Source organism: Hyposmocoma kahamanoa, unplaced genomic scaffold, assembly GCF_003589595.1.
Source record: "Hyposmocoma kahamanoa isolate Upper Pololo Valley unplaced genomic scaffold, ASM358959v1 80, whole genome shotgun sequence".
Lineage (NCBI taxonomy): Eukaryota > Metazoa > Arthropoda > Insecta > Lepidoptera > Cosmopterigidae > Hyposmocoma > Hyposmocoma kahamanoa.
In genome coordinates this window covers 10,583,760-10,610,765 of record NW_020654051.1, presented here as the reverse complement: position 1 = coordinate 10,610,765, position 27,006 = coordinate 10,583,760, and the positions used below count along the sequence as shown (strand labels likewise).

The following is a 27,006-nucleotide window of genomic DNA, read 5'->3' as shown; positions in this document are numbered from 1 at the left end:
AGTTCTATGCAACCGTCCACACAGAGCGGTAGCAGCGGGCACGGTCCGGGAGTGGAGCTCTAGCGGGTCTTTTCCGGGCTTTGTCGTTGTATTTTTTTACAACACTTAAGTGTGTTTATCGAGTTCTTAGGTTTTCGCGATTGTTACACATATGAAATGAAATTATTTCTCCGGTTTTAAATTGCGTGTATTTGTTTTTTCAAACAAACCGACGTTTCGGGCCCTTTACAGGTCCCTTTACAGTCAACCGTGACCATGGGATATGTAAAGGGCCCGAAACATCGGTCTGTTTGAAAAAACAAGTATACTAGTTCCAATATGAATTCGACCGATTTTTTGTGTTGCTTCCGTGACGCTAATAAAAGCAGAAAATGTTCTTGATCATTATCCGGTAGCGGTGTGTTTATTCTTTAAAATCTGTAGTGAAAATGAAACGTGGCCGCTTTTGGTACGTACTGGCCGCTTTCGAACTGCTATTCCGCCGCGAGCTTCGTTTGGGACTGCTGTGTGGCACGCCCCGATACGCATTCGCTTCCCGCAGGTCCGCCCCCGGACCGCTTTTCTCGCTGTACCGCCTCTGTGTGGCCTGAGCTTAAGGAATGTAAAGCAACGTACTACTACGTCGTATAATTTCTTTTATTTCGTCGAAGAACGTAAGTGAACGCTATTTGGCTATACAAAATCTTAATAATATAATAATATAATAAATCATTTATTTGGACATTTATGGCCCACTTGTTAGTAATACAAAAAGATACAGAACATTTAAACTTAAAGCTATTGTTAGTAGGTACAATTTACGGGACAATACATTGACAAACACAAGAACACGTACATGCAACTTACCGCTCGAGGCGCCGATAACCTCATGATCTCACCAGAACCTGGAAAAAATGTTGAAGCATCGGCGCATCAAGCTTAGCCGCAAACATTTTCAGAATGCTGTTAGGACTAGAACGCAGCCTCGAGAGTAGTGACGCCTTTTTGTTTCGCATCACAGCAAAAAAGTCGTCTACTCCCGCTAGAGCAAACATCGAGGATGCGCTACAATGCCGTGGTAGTCCCATCAGCATTCTGAAACCGTTATTATATTGAACACGCAGGGCGCTGAGTGCCTTCTGCGTATAGTTCACCCACAGACCACCCGTGTAGAAGGATTGACAGTAAACCTTGAATAATGTAATTTTGGCTTCCTCACTACAACTGGCAAATCTGTGTGCCAACATGTTACATCTGGCAGCCAACGCCCTACGTTCTCGATCAATATCAATTTGATCTTTGAGATCACCCGTCAGGTAATGTCCTAGATATTTAAATTTATCTACCCTTTTCAGGGGCAACCCGTTCAGACTTATCTTTGGTTCGTAGGACATTCCCTTACCAGGGACCCCAAAGATCAAGAACTTTACGTACTTTAGTTTCACCACTGGCCACAGCTGACGCTTGGGACAAAATTGTCACTATGCTTTTATAAAGCTCATCCAGCACCTGCTTATGCGCCTGTTCACAGCACCTACCTGCATCACAGGTAGTGAAAGAATCTGGATATTGGACCTCTTTCAAATTCTTATTACATAATTCATGATATCTATTGATCTGATCATTTGATCTATGACCCCAAAGCACCATGTTACGCGTTACATTTGTCAATTCCAGCTTTTGTGGTATTATGTTTAAATTACATTCCACTATTAGAGGCCTATGATCAGACCAATAGACACCATAAGCCACGCTTACATTGGTAATAGTACTCCACGTCGTTTGCGTTACCAAGCAGTGATCCAACCAACTCAAACTACCATTCTGTTTACTTTCAAAAGTGTGAGTGTCAGAATTTATTTTTAATATTGTAGTGTCTGCGCAAACCCACGATAACTCCACACAAAAATTACTGAGTTCGTTCCAAAACAAGGTGCCTGGATGCGCGTTATAATCGCCCAGCATATAAAAAGCCTCTACGTCATTGTTTTCAGCTAATGCACCTAGTTCGCTCAAACAATTCGTGAACTCGGAAAGGTTTCTACTCTTATCAGTAGGCATATACACACTACATATAATAATACATGTATCATTTGACAAAGTTGCTCTTAAAGCCGTCAAGCGATCACTGGTACAACTTAATACGGAAATAGACTTGAAAGTGCCTTTTTTCCAGAGGATAGCCACACCTCCGTAAGACCGTCCTACTAGCGGGCCCTCAGACAGATCGACCGCTGACTTACCCGTGTACTCAAAATCGTTACTAATAGTACTGAGTAAAGGTATATCATACGGAAGTAGCCAGGTTTCCTGAAGCGCGACCACATCCGCGTTTTTGCATATTTCCCTAATATCCCCCAGGGACCTCTTGACGCCTTGACAATTAAACGACACAAACCGAGCCTTGTATTGTGAGCTTATACTACTACTAATTGTATCACTATCCATTAATATTGGCTTTTTTACTCGTTAACGTGGACAAATTATCCTGTCTTTTAAAAATTACAAACTTCCTAAAACATATCGCACCCTTAGTAATATAAGGGCACAATCCAAAAAAAGTAGATTTTTGGGAAATCGCGTATAGATTCTGGATTCCTACATTACACCTATTTTTTCAAATAACATGCTTATTATTTAAGTTATAAATATGGAATTTGGCAGATTTGTTCTTTGATAAATGTATTATAAATAGCAATAAAAAAAAATAATATAAATAAATTCCATAAGTTTCAAGCAAGTTAAAAAAACACTTTCAAGTTAGACCCATATAGTACAAAAAATATAACAGAAATATGGAGCTATATAAGTTTGATCCCATTTATTATTTAAGTCCCTATCAATTCCCAAATTTCCCAAAAATCTACTTTTTTTGGATTGTGCCCTTATATTACTAAGGGTGCGATATTCCCTCGGGCCATATATTGTCACTTAAAAACATACGCAACTTACATATGTTTGGGCACCAACAATTTAAAACAATTATAGTCCCGTTTACGTTTAAATGTAAGTTTTTGTAGCACAACTATTTCACTCGTTTTAAGCCGTATATATTCCACTATATCAGCCTCACTTGTGTCTTTAGATACATTCGAAATAAACAGCGGCATTTCCGCGCGAGGAGCCGCTTTAAACTTACAGCTGGGCTCATTATTGGCTTTTCCCATTGAACTCATAAATCTGGATCCAAACGATTTCTTTTTACGCACGACAGTAGTCCATTCATTATCTTTATCCCCTACCTCATGTTCTCGATCCGCAGTGTTGAATGTTTTATCCGACCGCTTGCAGTCATTTTGTGATTCATCAGTGAGTATAGAACTCGTAGTAGCGGTCCGTACTACACAGCCGTTCTCGACCGGTTTCTTGCCGCTCGCTCTCTCGACGGGCCTTCTCTCACTTGACTCGCTACTTAGTTGCACTGCACAGGCGGTTTTTGCACCAATCCACTTTCTGCCATCCCAATAGTGGCGGTGGTGGAGAGGGGTCTGTGTTCGCGCTCGCTATTTACTTGTTTTTGTAAACTATTATCTACAGCGCGGCATGTCTCTAAAGGCGAGTTTCGCTCCGAAGAATGCGTCAGCTGATGTGGGTATGTTGCGCTTGTGTTTACAACGGTCTCCGGTTTATTTAACTGAAATTGTTCATTTAAATCAGAGAAATGCTCAAGCCCCATAGGCCCACTATCACAATTAAAATCGAAATCACGACCAATGGGTGTACAGGCATCCCGTTTTCTAGTATTTACATATGTCCTAGATTCAAGCGAAGGACGGCGTAATTCCAACCTCGATGATTCTACCAATTCATTCAAATGTTCTCGAGTAACAAATTTACTGTACATACCTTGAATTTCCTTTTGTAGTAGCTGAATATCTCGTAACAGTCTTGTAACATCCAAGTGATCAAAGGTCACCGGGGGCAATCGATGTGAATCTTTAGCTACGAAGATCGGAATTTTTTCAGGATCTGTCGCATCAGCCTTTTTATACAGGGCAAAAATATCACGTAAATCGTTATTAGACTTGTCAGTTCTCCTTTTCTTCATTTGCGTCGATTGTAACGATTCAAAAAGCAGTTTCTTAGCAATAAATATTTCTTCTTCCGAAAACGAAGTCTCACATAATCTGGCTAAAGTGTCCTCGTCCATAATTGAAATTTTATTTTGCACAAACGCAAGCACTTCATTTATCACTATATTACATAAATTACACTTCACAATATTTGAACTATTTGAAGTCACAATTCTCGTTTATGTTCGTGTATTATACGCATTACCCATCAGCAGAAAAGAATAAAAGCTAATTGTATAATTTGACACTTTTAAACGGTATTTTAGTAGCAGTAGAGTTCCTTGCGAAAGAGTTCATCCAGTGTTAATAGTGACGTCATTGCTCTACAACATTTATCAAAATATTGAGTCTCTAGGTAGTATCGAGTGTAATGTAGTTCGTAGGGGAAGTCAGCTCAAAGCGGCCAAAGCAAGCAAAGCAGCTGTGCTCGATTGCTCAGTCATTTCAAATGTTATAGATTCCTTTATACAAGGCTGCATAGCCTACTACCCCGCCCTCCCCAGGGCAGTCGCTTGGCACCTGTAGGAACTCGCGCGCACACACTTGTGCCGAAAATCTTAATTAGTCCGTTTTGAAAAATAATGGGACGTAAGTTCATTTAGTTAGTTAGTAAACCTCACTTTCTTTGTATATTATTGCTACGAATATATTGTTTTACATCTATCTGGTAGTGTTTTTGTAATATTTGTTAGAAGGTATAGATACATTAATAGGTTTCAATTTTGTTTTAAAATAAAATCGTGAAGAAGGCAAAGTGACTCGTATAGAGCGGTTACCTAGCCGCTATATGAGTATGAAATGTATAAATAGCAAAGTTGTTTCTTGTAAATAGCGAAGAATTGTAAACGAAAGACAACACAGGCATCGTGAAACGAGGTGTCAATGGCGTGTGCTATAAAAGAATTCAAAGAAAATAAGGCTTCTAAAAATCCACAAAAGCAGCAAACCTTGTTTTATATATTCTGTTGATGTTTTTGTACGAGTACATTTTTTGTTGATAAATAGATATCCAAATTATTTATTACGAACGGTATTTTACCGTCTCTCCGCGATATGCCTACATACCACTTTCACGTTACAAAATTACATTAAATACTTCGTCAATTAGTGTCAAGGTCGTAACTAATATCTATTATCTTACTAGTTTGAATTTAGCTTAAAGTTAAGGTAACCGGTTTGAACTGACTTCCCCAATTACTTTTGTGAATTTCATTTTTGACGTATGATCACAACATGTGAATTTATTATACCAATGTACGAGATGCTGGCTTACATTTATTTCTCAAATTATAGGGATACCTGTCTAACCAACCATATCCAGTGAACGAAGTGAACTCGGCTGGACCATATCCAAATTACCCACAGTATCCAGCATACTCTGTCGCACCTCCTGGGTACCCAGTGTACGGGCCGCAAACCCGCATTAGGCGAGATAACAACACACAGACCAATTTATTCCGAGATCCATATACACGCAGAGCGTTCATTATGAAAGTAATTAAACTAAATCTGTTATAGTTTTAATTATTAATACAAAGATCGAACACTCAGAAAAAATTTCTACTATCCGCCCGGATTCGAACCGACGTCTTCTATCATACCGTGCAGTGCAGTGCTGTTATAGTTTCTTCACTCATCTTCACTCGCTGTGACAACAACCACAAATAAAACAACTGCTAGTAGTATTATGTTTAATTTTTTAAAGTCAAAATATGTCTCAAAACTTATGAACACACGAGAATTGTAGGGATTAGAGAGTTTACGATGAGTACATCAGCACTGACAAAAACCCTGTTTTTTTTTTCAATGCCTAAAAAAACAAAAGCGGTGACTTTTCCTTCCTTCCCGCCTCATTTTGTGTCATACACAACACTCTTAAACATATATTGTTACCGTCAATTAAGCACATTATGATACCATTACTCTCATCTTGTATACCTACTTGTGTTCTTATAAAGGACACTTGTGTAATGTATTTACAAATAACACTGTTTTATACAAAACTATCTTGCTGTACGTTTCATTCAGTGACTTATCTATCAATTTGTGCAAAAATATCACACCTACGTACTACCTCTACAAGACTGTTGTATCACTCTACAATCATTACTACGACTAAAACTGGTCCAGTTAATGTTCGATTGGAAATTGAAACTTCTCAAGATATTCCAAGTAATTAATACGAGTACTTACTGTATAATTAATTATTAATGATCGCCTTGTGGAATATAAAGTAATACTTTGAGTGCTGTGCGCAAGTTGTCGTGATATTTTTAGTTTGAATAATAACTTAATATGAATACTATTGTGGATGTTCAGGGTTTTAAAATTACAAATAACAAGTTTATTGTGAAAGAAATTGCTGTTACACGCGGTAATCAGGTGCATTTCTTTTTAATTAAAGCTCCATTTATTTTTTCCAACCTGATACTTCAGAATAGCGAGAAGTGGCAACGTACAGACGACTTAACTACTTCACGAGGCTTCGAAGACTCAGCTACAAATTCAATTTACAATAATATCAGCGATATGGTGGAGTGCACGATCTGCAACATCTTAGTGAAAAATTTCATTTTAATGTAACACACATAAATATAATCCATTTCGAATACATCACACTTTGCCAAACGTTACTTTGATTGAAACTGCATTTGGATAAAGAATTTACACATATAGAATCACGGCTTTAGCTGATCAAAATAAACTTGAGACGGTAGAAACATTTTGTCGACCCCCTAAAAGATGATATAACATCTTTAATTCGTGACAGTGTCATGCATATCAAAACCTTTAAAATCAATTTTATTTTAAAAGCGAACTTTGTTCAAGCTTCAAAAGAATTGTTAAATGTTTTCGATTTTCAAACACAAAATTATATAATGAATGAATCTGATAACATTAGTCTGTTTCTCGAAAATTTAAAGGAAACTTTAATTCTGAGAGTAAGTGAATTTGAGAGAAAAGATAGTGGGTGGAGTATTAAGGACATTATTAGTTTAGATATAAATATTAACAAATTTAATCCGCTTCACGGATCATCTTTTATAGAATTAGGACATGATATAAGGTCAAACAAAGCTGTAATCAATGTAAAAAATGCAGATAACCAATGTTTAAAATGGGCTTTACCTCGGCGTATATGTAACTGCCTAAATTCAACATGAATATAAAATAAAATGTAATGGAGTATCATTTCCAGCAAAGTTGACAGATATCATGGAGTATCATTTCCAGCAAAGTTGAAAGATATCAAGAAAGTAGAGTAAATAAATAATTTAAGTATAAACGTTTTTGGTTTAGAATACAATTCTGAGACTAAGGGCACGTTCAAATTAGCCGCTGTTAGCCACGCTGCAGCAGCACCGCGCTATTGTCACTTTTCATACAATTTCTAGTGCTGCAACCGCGCGACAGTCTCGCTGCAATCACGCTGCAGTCACGCTGCGGTCACGCTCGGTTGCAGTCACGGTTAGTGCGGTGTACATGTTCATTTTTCAAATTAACTACGGTGGACCAAAATCGAGTTGAAGAATTTATAGAGAACGCAAAACAACGCCCTGCAATACGGGCTATGAGTTCCGCCAGTTATTCTAATCGACTCGAAAAAAAAGACATATGAAAATTTATGTCTATGTATGTATATCATTATCGACAATTTTGAAACTAAAACTGAAAAAAAATCTGAAAAAAAACAAGCAGGTGAGTCGTTTTTAACACCTATATGAGAAGTGTGTGCCCCAAAAACTGGGTAAAAGTTACATTTCTTCGTCAGAATTCGTGTAACTGAGTCGAAAGATAAAACATCACTAAAAATTTGGTCGCACTTCAGCAGCGCGACGATTGCACGGCCGCCGCGCGGTTGCAGCGCGACTGTTGCGCGGCTGCAGCACTGCTACAGCACGTCTAACAGCGGCTAATTTGAATGCGCCCAAAGCTCATGTTGTGATTAGACCATTATATTTTACAAAGGGCCCTAAATCCATTCAGATCAATTTATTTATATTACTAATGGGGGTAATGTACACATTTGCCAAATAAAAAATTTGTATCGATTGGAAACCAGACAGGTCACATCACGAAGTGGTGCAATCCATATTTGTGATGGTTGTTTGTTATATTTTCCAATAAATGCAGCACTTTGTGGACATAAAACAAATGATTATACCCATATTCGTACTACAGCGGCGAAAATTGTGCTAATACTTTTATGAATAGACTATATGAAAGTCTTAAAGTTATTTGTAGAACAGTTTTCAAACGTGTCCTCTCCACTTACAGACACAGACAAAAAATCTATACAAGAAGCTACTGTATGTCATAAATGTGAGAAAGATATGTCTTACTATTCTGATCTTTATCTCAAAACAGATGTGTTGCTTTTAAGTGACATAATTGTAAATTTTCCGAAATGTCTGTTTAACAACGTATCATTTGGATCCTGCGCATTATTATACTGCTCGAGGATTGAGCAGAGATACTATGCTTAAGTTTACTCAAATAGAATTGGAGTTATTAAACGACTTTGATATGATAGCTTTTATAAAATCTGGTATAAGAGGTGGTGTGGCACAGTGTAGTAATCGCTATGCAAAAGCCATAATCCTTAAATGGAGGATTTCAAAACTGAGGAACCTATTTCGTATTTAGCCTATTTTGATGCTAATAATTTATATGGGTGGGCGATGTCTTAATATTTACCTCTATGTGATGATTTTCAATGGGAAAACTGATGTGAATTTTAATGTACCAACTACTTCAGATGTTGGATATAGATTAGAAGTACACCTTGATTATCCCGATAATCTACACGACTCTCATTCTGACTTTGCATTACATTCTGAAAATATTCCAGTTGGTGAAACTAAACAATGTAAGTTAGTTCCTAACTTGAATGATAAAAAGAAGTATATACTACGTCATATAATACATTACAGAAATCTTTTATAATGAGTACTTAAAGATGGAATTGAAACTTAGCAAAGTACACAGAATTTTGAAATTCAAATAATGTCCCCGGTTAAAGAAGTATATTGAATTAAATACTTCTATGCGGACATTAGCTACCTTCGATTTTGCAAAAGGTTTCTACAAATTAATGAATAATTCTATTTTCGGTAAAACTATGGAGAATATTGATTATTAAGGGTTAATGTTAAACTTTAGCAGTTTCACTGGAATGATCGAGGTAAAATCAAAGGTGTTTATTTGAACAAAACTAAACTGTTCTACAATAAACCTATTTATTTGGGTTTTAGTATATTAGATATATCTAAAACTTATGATTATGAAACTACTTATTATTATTAAACGTATGATTTCCATTGACATTATATTATTGAATTTACGCTATATTGTTTTACAAACATATTTTATTGTAACAACATGAATTTTTATGTTAAATAAGTTAAATTTGTCATTAACTAATAATGGAAATTAGAATAAATTAAAACATATTATTTAGTACTGCAGTCTTTTGTCGGTTTTGGATTTTTTCATCAGAGGGAATACTGGATCCCAAACTGGTGGTACGGAGAAACCGTCCTCCCTGTTGAAATTAAGATATTTTTTAATTTCAATTACCTCACTCAGCATCCTGGGTAGGTAACAGACTTCTTTTGCAAGGACCTGGGGTTTGTAAAACTTCAATGAGTGTTTAGGTTTATCCATGTCAAGCTCGCAGACTGCAGACTTGTTTACGCGAAGGTGTTTGATATCAGCTATATGTTCTTTGACGCGGGTACAAATACTTCGCTTCGTTCGTCCAATATAAGAGAGACCGCACTCACAGTCAAGCTTGTAAAGTCCTGCATCCTGTATGGGGATGTTACATTTCACGGGTCTCAGGAACAGAGAAATTTTCCTCAGGGGTTTAAAATAGGTCTTGATCGATGCACGCCTGAGGACTCTTCCGATCTTGCCTGTAACACCTCTTCACGTAAGGTAAAATGGAAGGTCTTCCCTCGACTTTTGGTGATTTCACACGGTGCCTGCGGCAGTGGTGTGGAATGTTCAACTTATTCGCATGTAGGACTTGATTTATAAGCTGAAGTTCCCCTGCCAGATGATTACTGTCGCAGACACCATGTGCTCTCTGAAACAAAGATTTGCCTACGGTAGCTACCTGGCTAGGATGGTTATGGGAATTACCATTGAGGTTCGTATCCGTTACTTTAGTTTTCTTAGATGTTTTAATTAAAAGAAATCCTAATAACATCTTAGGCCATACTGTATTTCGAAAGAAAACCCATACGTTGTATGGTTTTGTAGTGTAAGTAGATATGATTATTATTGTATACAGATATTTATGTGAATGAGGGTGGTGGCAGTTTTTGTACAGGCTGTCACTTACAGGCCGTTGAACTGCTACTGCGTGTCTCATTGTTCCCTGTCCTAAGAAATACCTCAGTAGCGACAGGCTAATAAAAATCGTATTTACGCGTGTTAATGAAGTGAAAAATAAAAAGAAATAAAAATAAAAATGTCAATCGGCAAGTTAAGTGTGTAGGGTGAGCCTACACTAAATGATAATTGATGAATGATATATATGGACAAATGATACACTGATTTACACTGATATAGATAATGATATAGTGATCGACTCGAGTGTCCGATGCGCACTGATTGAAATTACGCGGCACATGCCACGCGTAAGCCAATATTGCAGCATACACATTTTTATAATGTAGTAATTTAACCGTACATCTTGCACCTCTCAAGAAAAGAATAAAGAAAATCTTAAATAATATTATTTGTTAGACTAAATGATAATAATTATTAAAATAGAGACTAATAAATTTCATAGACAATTTCAACAAACACAAAATGATAACATACTCAAAATAAGAAACATATTATTCAAAAAGGACTTAAATATTTCACTTTTCATTTTTCATATTAATAGTTAAAAATCTATTGTAATACTAATTTATAATTGTCACTCAGATTTGTCATTGTTAGGGCACTCTATTATTTTTCACGAATTTTGGCACTTCGAATTGCACTGAGCGAGACACTATTGGCGAAGTGCCCTAATTAATACTGCAAACATTGTCACACCTCGCGACACGTAATGATAGCGGCATTACGGTAGGCTGGGCGATCTGTCTCGTGGCCTCCGCATCTTCTTCCTGTACCCTCGCCAGTCATCTCCACCGGAACAAGAGCGAGAACAGAACCGTTGTCACGACGATAAAGAGGAACGCCAGGAAGATAGACACTTGCATAATGATGAACATCATGTACATTAATTTCCATTGTTTCCTGCCTTTGCAGTGTTGTTATCTGGTCATGCAACCCCTTCCAAACCAGTTCATGGTCTTCCCTGTTGTATAAGCTGATATTCATTGGAAGACTTGTGTTCAAGGTTGAACATAATATAAACAACGAAGAAACAGCAAAATAGCGACCTCGAATAAAATGCTACAAAACTAGCCTCGTCAACAGATCATTCTTTTGCAACAAGTGCAGCATAGGCACGTACTATGCCAATTAACAAAAATCAACCTAGTCATCAATAACACCCAATGCACACTAAGAAAACTTATTATAATGTAGTATAAACAAATATTGTATAAATAGTCAGTAAATATTGTAAATAAAGTTAGTTAACCAATACCATCTGATTTTAACTCATCTCCTTGCTTAGTGACGTGCTACCTGCTACTCCTCTCACTGTGGCCAAGACACCCTTAGCCATCAGTAGATCGGTCTTGTGAGTCTGCTTGACCGGCAGTGAGTAAACCATTCCTGTACAAATCGCACGACGTGTACATCCTAATTTCCTTCCTAACTTCCGTTTGTCACCTTAGGTCTCCTGGTGACAGACTTCCTTACTTATACTATATATATATATATCTCTTCATTTATATATTTATGGTTAGGTTAGGCTACACACCGTTAGGTTGTATGGCTACACTTGATAGATCGTAAGACGACCCTTGACGTCTCTCCGTTAGATTCTGATAGAGTAGTTATTATCTTACCATAAATTCATGTACAGTAGGCGGTTGGTATTTTGCTGCATACAACTACACACTACATTGACAGACAAACACTAACACCACATTAAATACCTAACCGCACGCTGTTCAACTTGTATTGATAATATTGTTGAATGCAGATTGAGTGATTTCAAACTTGTTATATTGATTCACAACATTATTAAAATAATGATTATGTGAATAGATAGTAAAATTACCTCCTGTAAATATACATACTTGATTCAGGCGCAAGATTCCATTTTCTGTTAATTCCACCACTTCTATTGTAGATTCGCATACAATTCGAATAGGGCATTTTTCACCACAGGAATAAATCCAGATGTTGTCTCCGTGTAGTTTAGTCATAATACTTCCAGTGCATTTTATTGGTGTAGTATCACATGTACTTCCTTCATTTTGCAATTTTAGATCGCAAATATTTTTTGTCTCCTTTAGATCATATATCAAATTGTCTAACGCACAAAGCACCTTGTTAAATGACGCATCCATGCATTTTCGCACATCATCATCTGATAACAATATTACTACATATCTCTTTAGATTGAAGGCAATATAAGGAAACGCCGTAGTGATATGATAGACTTCTTCACCTTTTCTTACAGGAATTGATATAATTTTGTCTAATTCGTAAATTTCGTTGCTCATAAGTGGTATTTTTATCTCAATAATAAGATAATTTTGATAAATCTTTGATGATATTCTTAACAGTTTGTATAATTCATTAATGTTATTAATGTCCACTGGTAACTTAATGTCTTGTTTCAACCTTCCAACAATGATATTTGCTTGCTTTTCCAACTGTTCAGGAGGTAGCAAGTGAGCGTTCAAGCGCCCATGGCTAACATCCATAATGGTGTCCAATAAAATCTGTTGCGTGCGGGCCAGGCTGGATAAGACTGCACTGGCCGCTAGTGACGTAGAAGTGACGAACATTCCATTGCTATTATCGAAGCTTATTCTCTCTAAACCAGTAGTCAAGTTGTACAAGTGTTGTTTGATTAAAGTAAACTTTTTATTCACTACCAACTAACTATTTATTCATGATATCTTCATTTCGTTTCACCACGTTGAATTCTGCGTCAATAATACTCGTCTGATTTTTTAATAATGTTTGTAAATGATTTTCGTTAATAGCAATCTTTTGTATATCACGTTTATATTGCTCTGCAAACCTCTCATCCAAAACACCAAAAAGTGAATTAGCAATGTAGCCAACTCCATTGATAAGTCCTCGTTTTTGCCTTTTATTATGACTCATAAGTAGTCTGTTGTAGTGATCAATTTCGTTTAGTTCATGTTGTAACTGTAATATGATACTGCTGTATTGTAAGCCCATATTCTTGCTCAATTGTTTTATATGTACAAGGTGTCTCAAAAGAAATTTTATATTTGTTTAGCTTACTGCGTGAACGCAGCGTATCTGAGGGGTGCGGGGGTTATGTCAATCGGTAGCTTGGCTCTTGGGAATTCAGTCGCTATGGAGCGTTTCTCGGGAGCAGACCGCGCGTTGTGCGTGCGAGAGTTTTACAAGAACGGTGATTCGGCAACTGTCGCGCGTAGAAAATTCTGCAGTATTCGAGGTTTTCGCCACTTAAATGATGCGCCAAGCCTTCCTCTCATTCGACATTGGGTTAAAAACTTTGAAGAGACTGGAACAACCCTGGATAAATCAAAATCCGGGCGACCTAGGTCATCAAGAACGGTAGAAAACGTGGAGAGTATTAATCAGTCTGTTCGTGACGACCCGAACCTTTCAATTCGGAAGCGCGCGAGTGCTTTAAATGTGCATAGATCATCATTACATCGCATTATGCACAAAGATCTAAAACTGCACCCCTACAAAATTCAATTGGTGCAAGAATTAAAGCCCCACGATGCCTGTCAGAGGCTTAATTTCGTAAATCAGGTGATTGAGCGATTTTCAACGTTTACCAACATTTTGTTTTCGGATGAAGATCATTTTCATCTTAATGGCCACGTAAATAAGCAAAACTGCCGCTACTGGAGTTCAACGAATCCGAAACGCAAACATCAGAAACCCCTACACTCGCCTAAAGTGACGGTATGGGGTGCCATGTCGGCGCGAGGAATTATCGGCCCTTACTTTTTTGAAGACGAAATGGGGCGTGCAGTTACAGTGAATTCAGAGCGTTATGTGGAGATGTTAGACAACTTCTTGGTACCTGAACTGCAAAACTTTCCTGGCTATAACCAAAGAACATGGTTTCAACAGGACGGAGCAACTTCACACACGTCCAATATGTCTCTGCCACGTGTTCGTGAAATTTTCTCAGGAAAATTGATCTCCCGGAGAGGTGACATAAATTGGCCTCCACGTAGCCCAGATTTAACCCCTATGGACTTTTTCCTATGGGGTTATCTTAAATCTAAAGTTTACGCCAATAAACCGACTTCACTGGCGCATTTGAAAGAAAATATCCGTCACGAAATGGCAGCCATCCCTGACTCCACCTATCGAGCAGTCATAAGTAATTTTACTGTTCGATTAAATGAGTGCCAACAACGCGAGGGTTTACATTTAGACGATATTATTTTTAAGAAATAAATTCCCAAAAAGTGTATTTTAACAATAAATAAACATTTTTTCTATATACCGCTTCCTTTTTTTTAATCAATCCACTAAATATAAAATTTCTTTTGAGACACCCTGTATAACGTATTGTCTGATATCTGATACTCCTTCCCAATACGACGACAAATTCTAATAAATAATCAATTTCCACTCATCTCTGATATATTGTAAATCAGCGATTTTGTCGAAATACATTGATTGGTGACTCAATGATGTGATGTTGTAACTATGTACTGATTGTTGCATGCTCGGTGATAACATCGTAAACAACATGAAAATAGTGGTAAAAATGTTCTTAAGTATCGGTTTACGGTGACGCTTACTAGTTTAATTCATTTAATTCTCTTCCTTTTTAGTATCAGATTGTTGCTGCTCTTGTATGCTCTCGGTTGGTAATAATATAAGTTTATTTACAGGCCTTTTCATGTATCTATTCTGAGTTTTAAGTGTCACTCTTACTAACCCGTCTTGGCCAGGATGAACTTCCTGCACCCTCCCTAGAGCCCATTTTCCCGGTGGCATATTGTCTTCTTTGATAACTACAACATCGTTAGTATTAAGGTTTTTTGTTCCAGTTTCCACTTCGATCGTGTTTGTAACTGTTGCAGGTACTCACTGGACCACTTTTTCCAAAACTGTTTATTCATTTCTTGAACTAAACGCCAACGTGAGGTGTGGCTCAGCGTGTCGGGTTCCGTCAGAGGCCGTGATATAATCGCATCTCCCACGAGGAAGTGGCCAGGTGTGAGGCATAAATCGTCAATGTTTTCAGTGAGAGACGTCTGGAGTTCAGGATAGCCTCTATCTGATGTAACAAAGTGATAAACTCCTCGTATGTAAGCTTCTGTTCTCCCAATACACGCTTCAAATGATAGTTTAGGCTTTTTACAGCCGCTTCCATTAGTTCTGAGGCGTTAGGCCACCCAGGTGCATTAAAATGCCAGTTGACCTCTATTTCCAAACTGTTTTTGATAAGAAGTGAGTCAATTGATGCTATGATACCTTTGTATTCTTTTTTCAGTATACGGGATGCTCCAACAAAGTTCAATCCGTTGTCGCTGAACATATTTTTTGGGCATCCTCTACTGGAGCACAGACGGCGGAATGCTGCTAGAAAGGCTGTGGAGCTTAAATCTGATACTAACTCCAAATGCACAGCCTTTGTCGCCAAACAAACAAACACAGCGACGTATCCTTTCGTAGTGCGAATTCCCCTCCCCTTGTTCAATTTTATGTCCACAAAACCCGTAAAATCAACTCCAGGGTTGGTGAACGGACGTGCCGGCGTTACACGGGGTAGCGGGAGGTTCGCCATGATCTGCTGACAACTTTGTTGTTTATGTCGTTAGCATTTAACCATTGTCTGATTTGTTTCTTCCACGGTGCGAACGCCACCTTTGATCCAAAATTTGTGTCTGATAGTTGATAGTGTTACTTTTGGACCTCCATGTAACGTTTTCATATGCGCTTCATAAATGATAAGTTTCGTCAGGCGGCTATGTGTAGGAAGAACTACAGGATGTTTCGCTCCGTACGTTAAATTCGCATTTTCCAGTCGACCACCAACTCTCAGTATTTCAACGTCGTCCACAAAGGTATGTACACTTGATAATTTGCTGCTGCTGCGTACATGTCCATGTTTCTTTAGATGTTTGATATCGTCTTCAAAGTGAATTGACTGTACCAATTTAATGATATAATTATAAGCACCCTGTATTTCATTGCTGCTTTCTAGAATGCTACAAGACCATTGTAGAACGTAGACAGTTTTTATTTAGTCTTGTAGACAGTATTAATTACATTTTTATTGAATTGATATTCAATTATTTTTTGTGAAATTACTCCACTAGTTTGTTATAATTATTAATACAAAGATCGAACACTCAGAAAAAACACTCAGAAAAAATTCCTTCGATCCGGTCGGATTCGAACCGACGTCTTCTTGCATACCGTGCCAGACGCTATACCAACTAAGCCACGGAACGAACCAACGGACCTCACGAAATTTTCTATGTGCTTGCGTCGTGTCTTTGTACTTGGTCTTTGATGATTTATAGCCTATGATAGTTTTCTTAGTAATGCTACTTTAAAACCAAAATACTAAAACGTTACAAACACAAGAAGCAATTCTCTTAATACTAATAGATTTCAAATTTAATGGCTTACTAAATTTGAACTATCAAAATTGCAACATGGCGAAATTAGATATAATATTTCTGCCTTTTTCGCGCAATGTTTAATCGGTTAGAAAGCGCAAATTGACGTGCGACTTTAAATACATTGCCTGAATAAAAATAAAACCTGCCATAAAAGTAATACGCTCGCTAAATTTTAAATATTTATGTATAAAATATAAATTTAATAAAAATACAGTTATCGATTTTCAGTTTTAAATATTTATAGAAAGCTTAAATATATAAAATGACTCACAAAACAAACCATTTCCAAGCAGTTCTAGGCTTCTTCAAGCTAATTTCAACTTAAATTAATTTTTTAAAAGGAATATTAAAATAAATTTTTCTCGGCTGATTCATAGTCATTCTTAAAAAATAAAAATGGCGATAAGAATTTAAAGCTTTTTTCAAAACACAGTTGGGAGCATTTTGTCTATAGCTTTATCTATAGAAAAACTTGAGAATACGAAAAGATTATTTTTACTTGCTTTAGTGTAGTTGATCTTGTAGAAGAACATTCACTACTATGAAGTTTTTATGATTGTCTACAAAACGCGATGTTTCTAAGCGATTTTTCCTTTTGACAGTATTACAAAACCTTTATAAAGTTATAGGAATAGTGAGCGAAATTACTTCACAATGTTTATTTATTTGTCAACAAACAAATAAACATTGCCATGACCGGTCCGAACGCGAAATACGACTATTGTATCCAGGGTTGCCGATTTGTGGGGAATTCCCCAAATTGTGGGGAGTTTCAACTAGATTGGGGATTTTGTGGGGATTAGCGCTATGTGAGGAAAATGTGGGGATTCTAACATTTTATCATTTTGTTTAATCTATCAATTGCTGATGCATCGCTAATTATATAGCTATATCGACGTGTTTTTCAACATCGCACACCCCTCGTATTATTAATAAGCAGCTTAAATATAATTATTATTAGAGCACTTGGTTCTGAATTGTAAAATTACTAGTCGGTGCGTGTTGAGTTCGCGATTCTTTCTCCCGCTTAGGCCGGTCCCCGGTATGAAGCAAAACGAAATCAGCTATTGATAAACTAAGCCGAGCAGTTGGTATTTCCACGCCACAACTTACATATTAAATTATTTATATTTATATTATTACTCGTCAACTTTAAATATTAAATATAGGTCGAAACTCATTGATTATTTCTAACGTTAACATAGTGTCACCAAATGCACAACAAATAATCAATTTACTTAATTTTGTAAGGCAAAGAAAAATCATTTTTTGTTCAGACTGATTACAGATTAATGTTGAATCTAATTAATATAACTGCCTCCGTGGCCGAACGGTTACCATGCCGGATTGCCATGCAGAGGTCCCAGGTTCGATTCCCGGGTCAGGAGAAATATTTGTATGGCCTACATTAATTTCTCTCGTGAGTTTGGGTGTAATTTGTGGTTGTCTACGTGTGTGTCCATGGCACCCGCGACACAGGGTTTCCCTAGTGCGGGGTTATGTTGAGTGTGTACGTTATTATTATTAAAATAAATAAACGATTTAAGGTCATCTAATTGTTTTACTTTTTACATTCGGTTTACATTCACAGCAAACGTTATAGATTATTACATTTTGAGTTTCTTAATTCTTTATTATATTTTTAAGCGATGTAATTCTAATAAATAATGAAAATTCGAGATGTGGAGAATTTGTGGGGATTATGAACTTTGCTCTCCCCAATTTGGGGATTTTAACCGTGATTTTTGGGGATTTTGAACAATTGCCATTGGCAACGCTGATTGTATCGAATGATGTGACTTAATTTCCAAGGTTCACCACCTTCACCAGATCTTTTAATAATCTTTACTTTATCTATTTTGCATGAACTCTTACAACGTCCAATAGAGTAAAACAACTAATTGTAGTATTTTTTTAAATCAAATTTACTGAAGACGCGCTGTAACGTGTTTGTCAATAAGTACAAACAGTACAGAATGTCTATAAATTAAATATATCTAGAATAAACTTAAGAACACTAGTTTTTAGAGTATTAATAGACTTTACTGGATGTGTATACAACAATTTTACTAAAAATAATCAGTTGTTCTATAGATGAACTTAAACTAAGGACTATAAGAGTAAATCTTAAGAGAGATTACACTTAATTAAGTTGTTTGGTATTAAGGTGTTAAAATTTTGACTTGAGTGAAGTAAGTCTATAAGAACAATTTCTTTTTCTAAAACCATTTATAGAGAACTATTATCTAAATCATTATCATATTAAGACTGTTTATAGATATAACAGTTTTAAGGCGTATAAAGTGTGCTCCTTGGGACATATATTTTCCCTGGCCAGCAGATTAAGCTCCGCTGCATACGCAGTCCGCAGAATACGTGAGTTTACCCATGTTAGTACTGCTAGACTAGTTTACTTTAGTTACTTCCATAGTATAGTGTCCTACAAGATTCTCGTGTGGGGTAAAGCGGCAGATATTCAAACCATATTTGTATTGCAAAAACAAGCGATTCGTTCTGTGTACCGTCTAAGTCCAAACTCATGGTACCACGATTTCGTTTAACCAAGGTAAACGACTCCTTTATGGGGAACTGTATATGTTTTTACAATAAGATTTAGGAGCATATATTAGGATTATCATTTCCCAAGTTTAAAAACTACTTTAAAAATAATTAAATTTTTATTGAATAAATATTCAATTATTTTTTGTGAAATTACTCCACTAGTTTGTTATAATTATTAATACAAAGATCGAACACTCAGAAAAAATTCCTTCGATCCGATTTTGATAGAAAAGTCATATTACAAAATTGAAGACTACGTGTTAGATAAAGATGTATGGAAAGACGACATGGCTCCAGAATCGACTACACATGACATGGCTACGAATTCATTCATAAAAAATAGAAAAAATAGGAAAATGTAATAATAATAATAGAAAAAAAAAATTAAAACAAATAAGAAAACAAATTAAAAAAGCATGTCAAAAAGGTCCATGACTCAGCATTTGAGGACTATGTTAATTACATAACCCTCGCTGATATTCTGCCATGGCCTGTCATATAAATAGAACACCTCAATTAAAAAAAAATTAAAATTAAATTCAAATACTAAACACAATCAGACAGTAAATAAATTAAATTAAATTTCACACATACAACATTTACTCATGAAAATAATGATTAAATTCGACACATACAACATTTACACAAGAAAATAATAATCAATTTGAATAATAAGAACAATACTAGTAAATTTAAATTGCACAATACTAAACATACACAAACAACTATTGCGCAAAGCCCATGTCCCGAGATTGCCTCTCAAACAGTCACAGAAAACATTTTCGTTTGAACGTTGGTAAGTGATTGATACACAGCCGTCCGTACAGGCGGAGGTAGATCATTCCAAATTTTATATGCGGAATGTTAAACCCCGAGTAACAGACAAAGATATTTTCGGCATTCTGAACAGGAGACCTCTATTGCGCAATTTGTCGTCATGACCTTTTACGCTAAGTTTTTTATATAAATATTTTGGTTTTTGCTTTTTAAATAACATATGCAAAAACAATAATACCTAAGACACCGTGAGTTACGCATATCTAGTTTTTTTATTAAATATGGTTTGATATGGTCTCTTCTAGGCACAGAGTAACAATATCTTATGCAACCTTTGTATATGTCCATTGTAACGTGTGTTTCATGTTTCTTTTCTTTATACAATAAAGAATATAAATAAAAAAAATAAAAAAAAGCATTCTGAACCCTCTATACGGTCTTATTTGTTTTTTTTAATAAGCATGGTCCGTACACTATGTCGTAATAGCATAGGTAGATGAGATAAAAGTAATGCATTGCACACTAAAGACCTCGTAGCAATGTCGATGTAAGGCCGAATTGTATATAGGGATTTAAGAGCCACAAAACATTTACCTAACTTACTATCCACGTGCTCCTCAAATCGTAAATTACTATCCATCACCACACTTAGATTTCTAACACAGTTCCGAACAAGAGTGTCACCAATGAATATGGCAGGATTAAATGATTTTATGAAATTGATTGATGAGTTTTGTCGACCAATCAGCAACTACTCTCAAATCGTTGTTAAGTGCGGCAGTTGCAGCGGCCACTTCCTCCGATGTAGCCAGTGTGTGCGCGTACAGTTGCGTGTCATCTGCATATAAATGATAGTTACAACTAGCTACAGCGGAAACGATGTCCGCAGTGTACACTGCAAACAGAGTTGGACAAAGAACAGAGCCTTAAATCACACCTCTGGTAACAGGCAACGACCTAGACATGGACAATTTACCCCAAGAATCAGTATACTACACGACTTGACAGCAGTCAGAAAAATATGACCTGAACCAATTGCATGCACGAACCGACAATCCGCAACGCTGTAATTCATTGTGTCATGTCATGTCATTAACATGTCTATAACGACACAATCGAGAGCCCGTATGAATCGACTTCACACGGGCTGTGCAAGGATGGTACCCTTTTCTGAATCAGTAGCCGTCAGGATATCATCAGCAATGGCCGTCTTAGAATTAGGGCCGTCACAGTGCTATGATTTCGCCTAAAACCGGCTTGCTTGACTAGTAAAATTGAATGTGTCTCTAAGTAACCTGTAATATGCTGGTTAACAGTTTTTTGTACAATTTTCGTAAATGCAGGAAGCAGACTAATCGGTCTGAGATCTGCAAACCCCTCTACCCTCGATTTCTTCGGAATCGGCGAAACAACAGCGCACTTCCACGATTTGGGAAATATTACACAGAGAAGGGATTTATTTACTATAGCTTTAATTGCCGGCACAGAATATGGCATAGATATTGAAATTTTGTCATACCCACATTAGTTAGAATCTACAAAACCATCTACTAGCTTACTAATATCCCCCTCTGATAGTTCGTTGATGTGAAACATGTTTTGAAATGTTTCATGTTCCGAAAAAAATTGTCGGACTGCAACGCCCCCGGCGGGTGACACGCTATGCAAAAAATATTTATTCAGAGCGTCAGGATGTGCAAGATTCGCTGGGATAACCTGCTGTGAACTTAGCCCAATTGTGTTAATAATGTGACGCCACATATTTTATTTATTTTTATTATAAAAAAATCACTTTCTTTTCGGTGACAACTGCGGAATTATATACATTTCTCATATCACGATAATGTCGCCAAGCTGAATCAGTGTTGATTCATTTTCCACGCTCATAGGCCTTATCGCGTAATTTTCTGATACACCGTAACGTATTAGTCATTCACGGCGAAGAGGTATTTCCAAATGTACATGTGCGTGGGGGTGCATAGGAATCGAACAAGTTAATTAGAATAACATTAAACATTTCCACCATATCATTTGGGTGAATATCAACAAATGCATTTTATTGTAAATTTTGGTAACGCAATTTTTTTTTAGATTTTCCAGTATCCGAGACTCGTTTGCAATAAAATGAAATATTTCATTTATATATACGTGACCGGGACATAACCATTTCCATTAATTTCAGAGATATAAGCAATTAAAAGTTTTTCTCGCCACCAATACTTAGAAACGCCACCAAAACGCTTATCGGTTGCACCAGAACTGAATATTGCCACCAAAGTTGGAATATATATAAAAACAAAGACAATTAAGTAACTTTAATTGTTTCTTTAAATTTAATTGTGATAAAAATTTGTTTGCCCCTTTAAAACGACGCACAGTTGGAATTTTCTTCAGCTTTTTCTTTTTAATATCATGTGACGAGATGAACGAGTCATGCGCCTGATGGTAAGCTACACGCCTGTCCATAACAGTGGCAGTGCCACTCAGAGCTTTAAATAAGCAAAGATCTGAGGAGCACTGCCACTGCGCCCGTCACCCTGAGACGTAAGTTGGCAAGGCCCATGTGCCTGTAACTTCACCAGCACCCTTACCCAAACCTAACTATGCTAACATTACTGCTTGGCGGCAGAAATAGGTAAGATGGCAGTACTTCCCTGGATTTTAGGGAATGAGTTCATTGTTGTTATAATTGGAAGTTGAAGAACTATGATAGATAACGCCATCTCTACGAATGTTTCCTAAAGATAAGTTGTAGAAACCCAAATGTTTACCATGAGGACATAAGGTAGGTTTGTCCGGACATTGAGGCTTGATAAGGCATCATCAACATTCACACCATGATTTCACCCACTGCTGGGTATAGGCCTCCCGAAGTTTGTACCATCCATCACGGTCCCGTGCTAGCCGCATCCATTGACGCCCCGCGACGCGTACTATGTCGTCGACCAACCTTGCAACAGGGCGCCTGACGCATCTTTTGCCCATCCTCGGGCAATCAGTCGATGTCTTGCTCCACCTGTCATCACCTTGCCTAGCTAGTTGTCCCGCCCATCCCTATTTGAGTTCCATGATCCGAGTTCCAGCGTCCTGGACTTTCGTCCATCGTCGGATCTCAACGTTCGAAACTCGGTCTACAAGGCTGATGTCGAGTATAGTGCGCTCCATGGCGCTCTGTGCAACTCTCAACCTGTATACAGTCTCCTGCGTGAGTGTCCACGTCTCGTCACCATACGTCATGGTGGGCAGAACACATTGATTAAACAAGCGGGTGTTCAGACACTGTGGAACCTTACCTGATTTAAAGATGTCACCTAACTTGCTATACGCAGCCCATCCCAGCTGGAGTCTTTTTTGAGATCTCTTGAGGCCGATGCATTTTGCCAAAGTACAGAACATGTCCGAGAGAGACGTACTGATCGACACTGCTCTCATTTCCCACCGTGACTGTGGTATTTGACGGACTGGAGAGAATCACCATAATCTTCGTCTTGGACATATTCATCCTTAGGCCAACTCTCAAAGAAGCATCATATAGTTGTTCCAGCATCCTTGGGTGATCGTCGAAACTTGCAAATAGCACGAGATCGTCCGCTAATCTTAGGTGAGACAAATGGTGTTACACCATTGATATTAATGCCGCGGTTATCCCAAGGATTTTTACGACATCCTCAAGTCCTCGCCGGATTGGAACGGGATTGGTTAAATCGTGAACTCATACCTGCAGAGTGGCTGAACGGTAGAGCTCCCGGGGCACATCCACGTAGCGGGAATCGATGTGGCAGCGATGAAGAGCGTGGAACACGGCCCAATGTTTGATACTGTCAAAAGCCTTCTCATAATCGACGAAGGCCATGACAAGGAGCTGGTTAAATTCGGGACATTTCACCATCAGTCGATTAACCGTGTGGATATGGTCGATGGCTGAGAAGCCGCTCCGAAAGCCAGCCTACTCAATAGGCTGCGCTTCGTCAAGTTCACTGGTAAGCCAGATGGTCAAAACTTTTTTGGCAGGAAATGGAACACAGTGCCCATGTTTTTTGCTGTCAGGTCTTAATACACGACTGAGGCTTGCGCGGGGCAAGAACGTAATGGTTTTTAGTTAAACTACTTACCAGTTGCAACCAGTTGTATATTTGGCACCATAACTACAATTTTCGCGTGGACAAAGTTTGATCAAGTACCCAGCCTCCCATATATTGGTAATTGCAATACTTTCAATGATTTTAGTTAGTGCTTCTAATAGTGAATAACATACATGGAATTGTTTTTCTTAAAAGCGTACACATTTTACCAAAACGACTATTTTATACAATGAAACAGAAAGTGGACACACTAGCAAAATTGAAAATCGGGACATTAATATTTTTCAATAATTATTATTGTACAATGAATTTTCTGAAATTCTTGCCCTAAACTCATTTTACGTCTAATTAAACTATAAAAAATAAATCATTAATATTTCTTGACTTTACACCTGGTTTCTCAGCCTGGACTCGTAAAATTTACGCATGAGATATTCTCCCATTTATATCATCACACATTAAAACTGTAGGAGTTGGTGTAAATAATTGTTATAATATGAATGTGGGTATCAATAAAAAATACAAAAGCAGTCTTGACCCAACGCTGGAGTTTCATTGACGGTCCCACGTATCTATACTAAACATGGCGCAGCCGGTACTACCTTGAATGTATTTAGAGACCAAAAAATTAGGAAATTTGGCAGTGAATTAATTAAAACATAGTGACGTGAAGTGTAAACATATCCGTAAGAATTGAAAGTGAAAAGAAAAAGTGAAATACTAAAAATGGAGTCAATTTTGCAGGCACGGCGACCGTTTATTTTTGAAAATAATTTGGTTAACGTAATATCTGGTAATTTGTGTACTGAGTGGGAAAGATGGAAGAAAGCGTTTAATATTTACTATGAAGCCTGCGAGTTATCACAAAAAGCTTTAGGATTAAAGTACAAATAAATGTATTGCACGTTATTGGTAATAAATGTCGCGAGGTATACGAGCAATTCATCGGCGAAGTAAAAAATATCAAAGAATTCTTTTTAAAATTTGATAAATTTTTCATACCGAAAAAGAATTTAGCTGTAGAGAGACAAAAATTCTTCAAAAGAGACCAAAAAGAAGTGGAATTAATAGAGCAATACGCTTTTGAACTTAATAAAATTGCGACAAAATGTGAATTTCAAACCCTACGCGACGACCTTGTCTGCAGTAGGTTAATATGCGGAATTCAAGATATTGCACTATCTAAACCATTACTGAGAGAACCAGAAATAACGCTTACAAAAGCATTAAAATAAAATAAAAAGTCTGAAAATAACAATGTAAAATTAAATATTTCATGAAAATAAATGTCAATAAATAAAATAAAAATATGAACTATCGTCCGGTTATAACATAGCCGAGCAAAGGATAAAGTCAAGTAAAAATAAAATGTCAGAAAACAAGTAAAATAAAAATTCAAATTCAAATTAAATTATTTCAAATTTAATACAAAAAGTCCAGTAAAGCAAATGTCGCGTAGTAAAACGCACACAGGTATTGCTCTACGAAGTATATATATACACAGTAAAGTGTGATAATATGAAATAAAATAAAGACTTCGACGCGATTGTATAATAATATTCGTAGGTTAAAAAACAGTTAAACGAGTCATATAACCTGTTTCTTTTCACAAAGAAAAGGGATGGACTGAGTAGATAAATGTCAATGTATATATGTAATATTCCTGCTCTCAGGTAGCCACCAGAGACAGTATCAATGCGCACGCACAGTTTACGTGAGGGGCTCATTAAAGTAGGTCGGTCAATTGCTAACTGAGAAATATTTGTGTAATATTGGTAATAGGACCACGAGGGGAACGTAACTTCTCGAAGATATCCACACCAACAAGTACTAGAGGTCCAGATTGCTGCAGTTAAGTAATTTATAATGTGCCAACATGTGATTATATAATACAATACAATGTGAATTCAAATGTTACTATTAAGTGAAATTGTGTATACAAGTGTGTCCAAAACAGTAAGTTCAAACGGGCATGCAAGGAAGTACGATATAAATAGGTAAGTGAAAATTATTTCAACAAATAGTTTACATTTTGGTATGACTGGTAGAGGTTTATCTTCTTTGGTTTCATGTACATAAATTCGGCTATTATAAGTCCAAACTAATTCAAATTTATGCGGTTTAAGTTTTCTGGCATCTTGATATAGGTCATGGTAGTAGGCTTTTAAGTGAGAACTTAAAAGTAACTAACATAAACAGTGCGGCGGTCATCTGCGTAGACGAGTTCCTGTATTTTAATGCCTTTCCGCTTCCTAGAAGCACGCAGTATGGCATTTTTATTTTCCAAATTATGAAATTTGGCCAGAATTGTACGTGGTTTAGATTTATCCCGATAGACCAACACGGCCGACCCATGCAATGTCATGAGCCTGAACTAATACCCTCGTGACCGCACCAACCTGTACTATAAGAGCATTAAGGTTTTCATTTGGATGCTCGATTACACCATGCAGCTCCAGGTTACACATGCGCTCTTTCTGTTCAGCTTGGTGATTGCGCTCTTCAAGAGCATTGATCCGTAGCTGTGTACCAGTGATGAGATCCTTGACACTTTCAAGATCCTTTAATTTAATCTCCACGGCCTCAACCCGTGCTTCCAGATCGCTATGATACAGTGGGTCAGACAAATCTTCTTTTGGGCGCATATCTTTTCTAATAGAATTAACCTCGGCACGTAGCTCGTCAATGTTACTAATTAAGGAGGCACCGTCAATGGTAGATTTACTTGGTGACTTGTCCTTTCGACATTGGCAACGACGCCAGTTGCCACGAGGCTTACTG

At 37.1% G+C, this 27,006-nt stretch overlaps 1 protein-coding gene across 2 annotated transcripts in view; it reads left to right on the top strand.

The window, feature by feature from the left end:
* The first annotated feature begins 5,367 nt into the window (after nucleotides 1-5,367).
* The window catches only part of LOC113233733 (protein LIFEGUARD 4-like), a 55,227-nt gene continuing 33,588 nt past the window's right edge, over nucleotides 5,368-27,006 (top strand). For both annotated transcript variants that reach the window (XM_026468917.1, XM_026468916.1), the window contains exon 1: nucleotides 5,368-5,546. In XM_026468917.1, coding sequence (XP_026324702.1) covers nucleotides 5,541-5,546 — 6 coding nt within the window. In that variant the 5' untranslated portion in view covers nucleotides 5,368-5,540. The remainder of the gene's footprint in view (nucleotides 5,547-27,006) is intronic.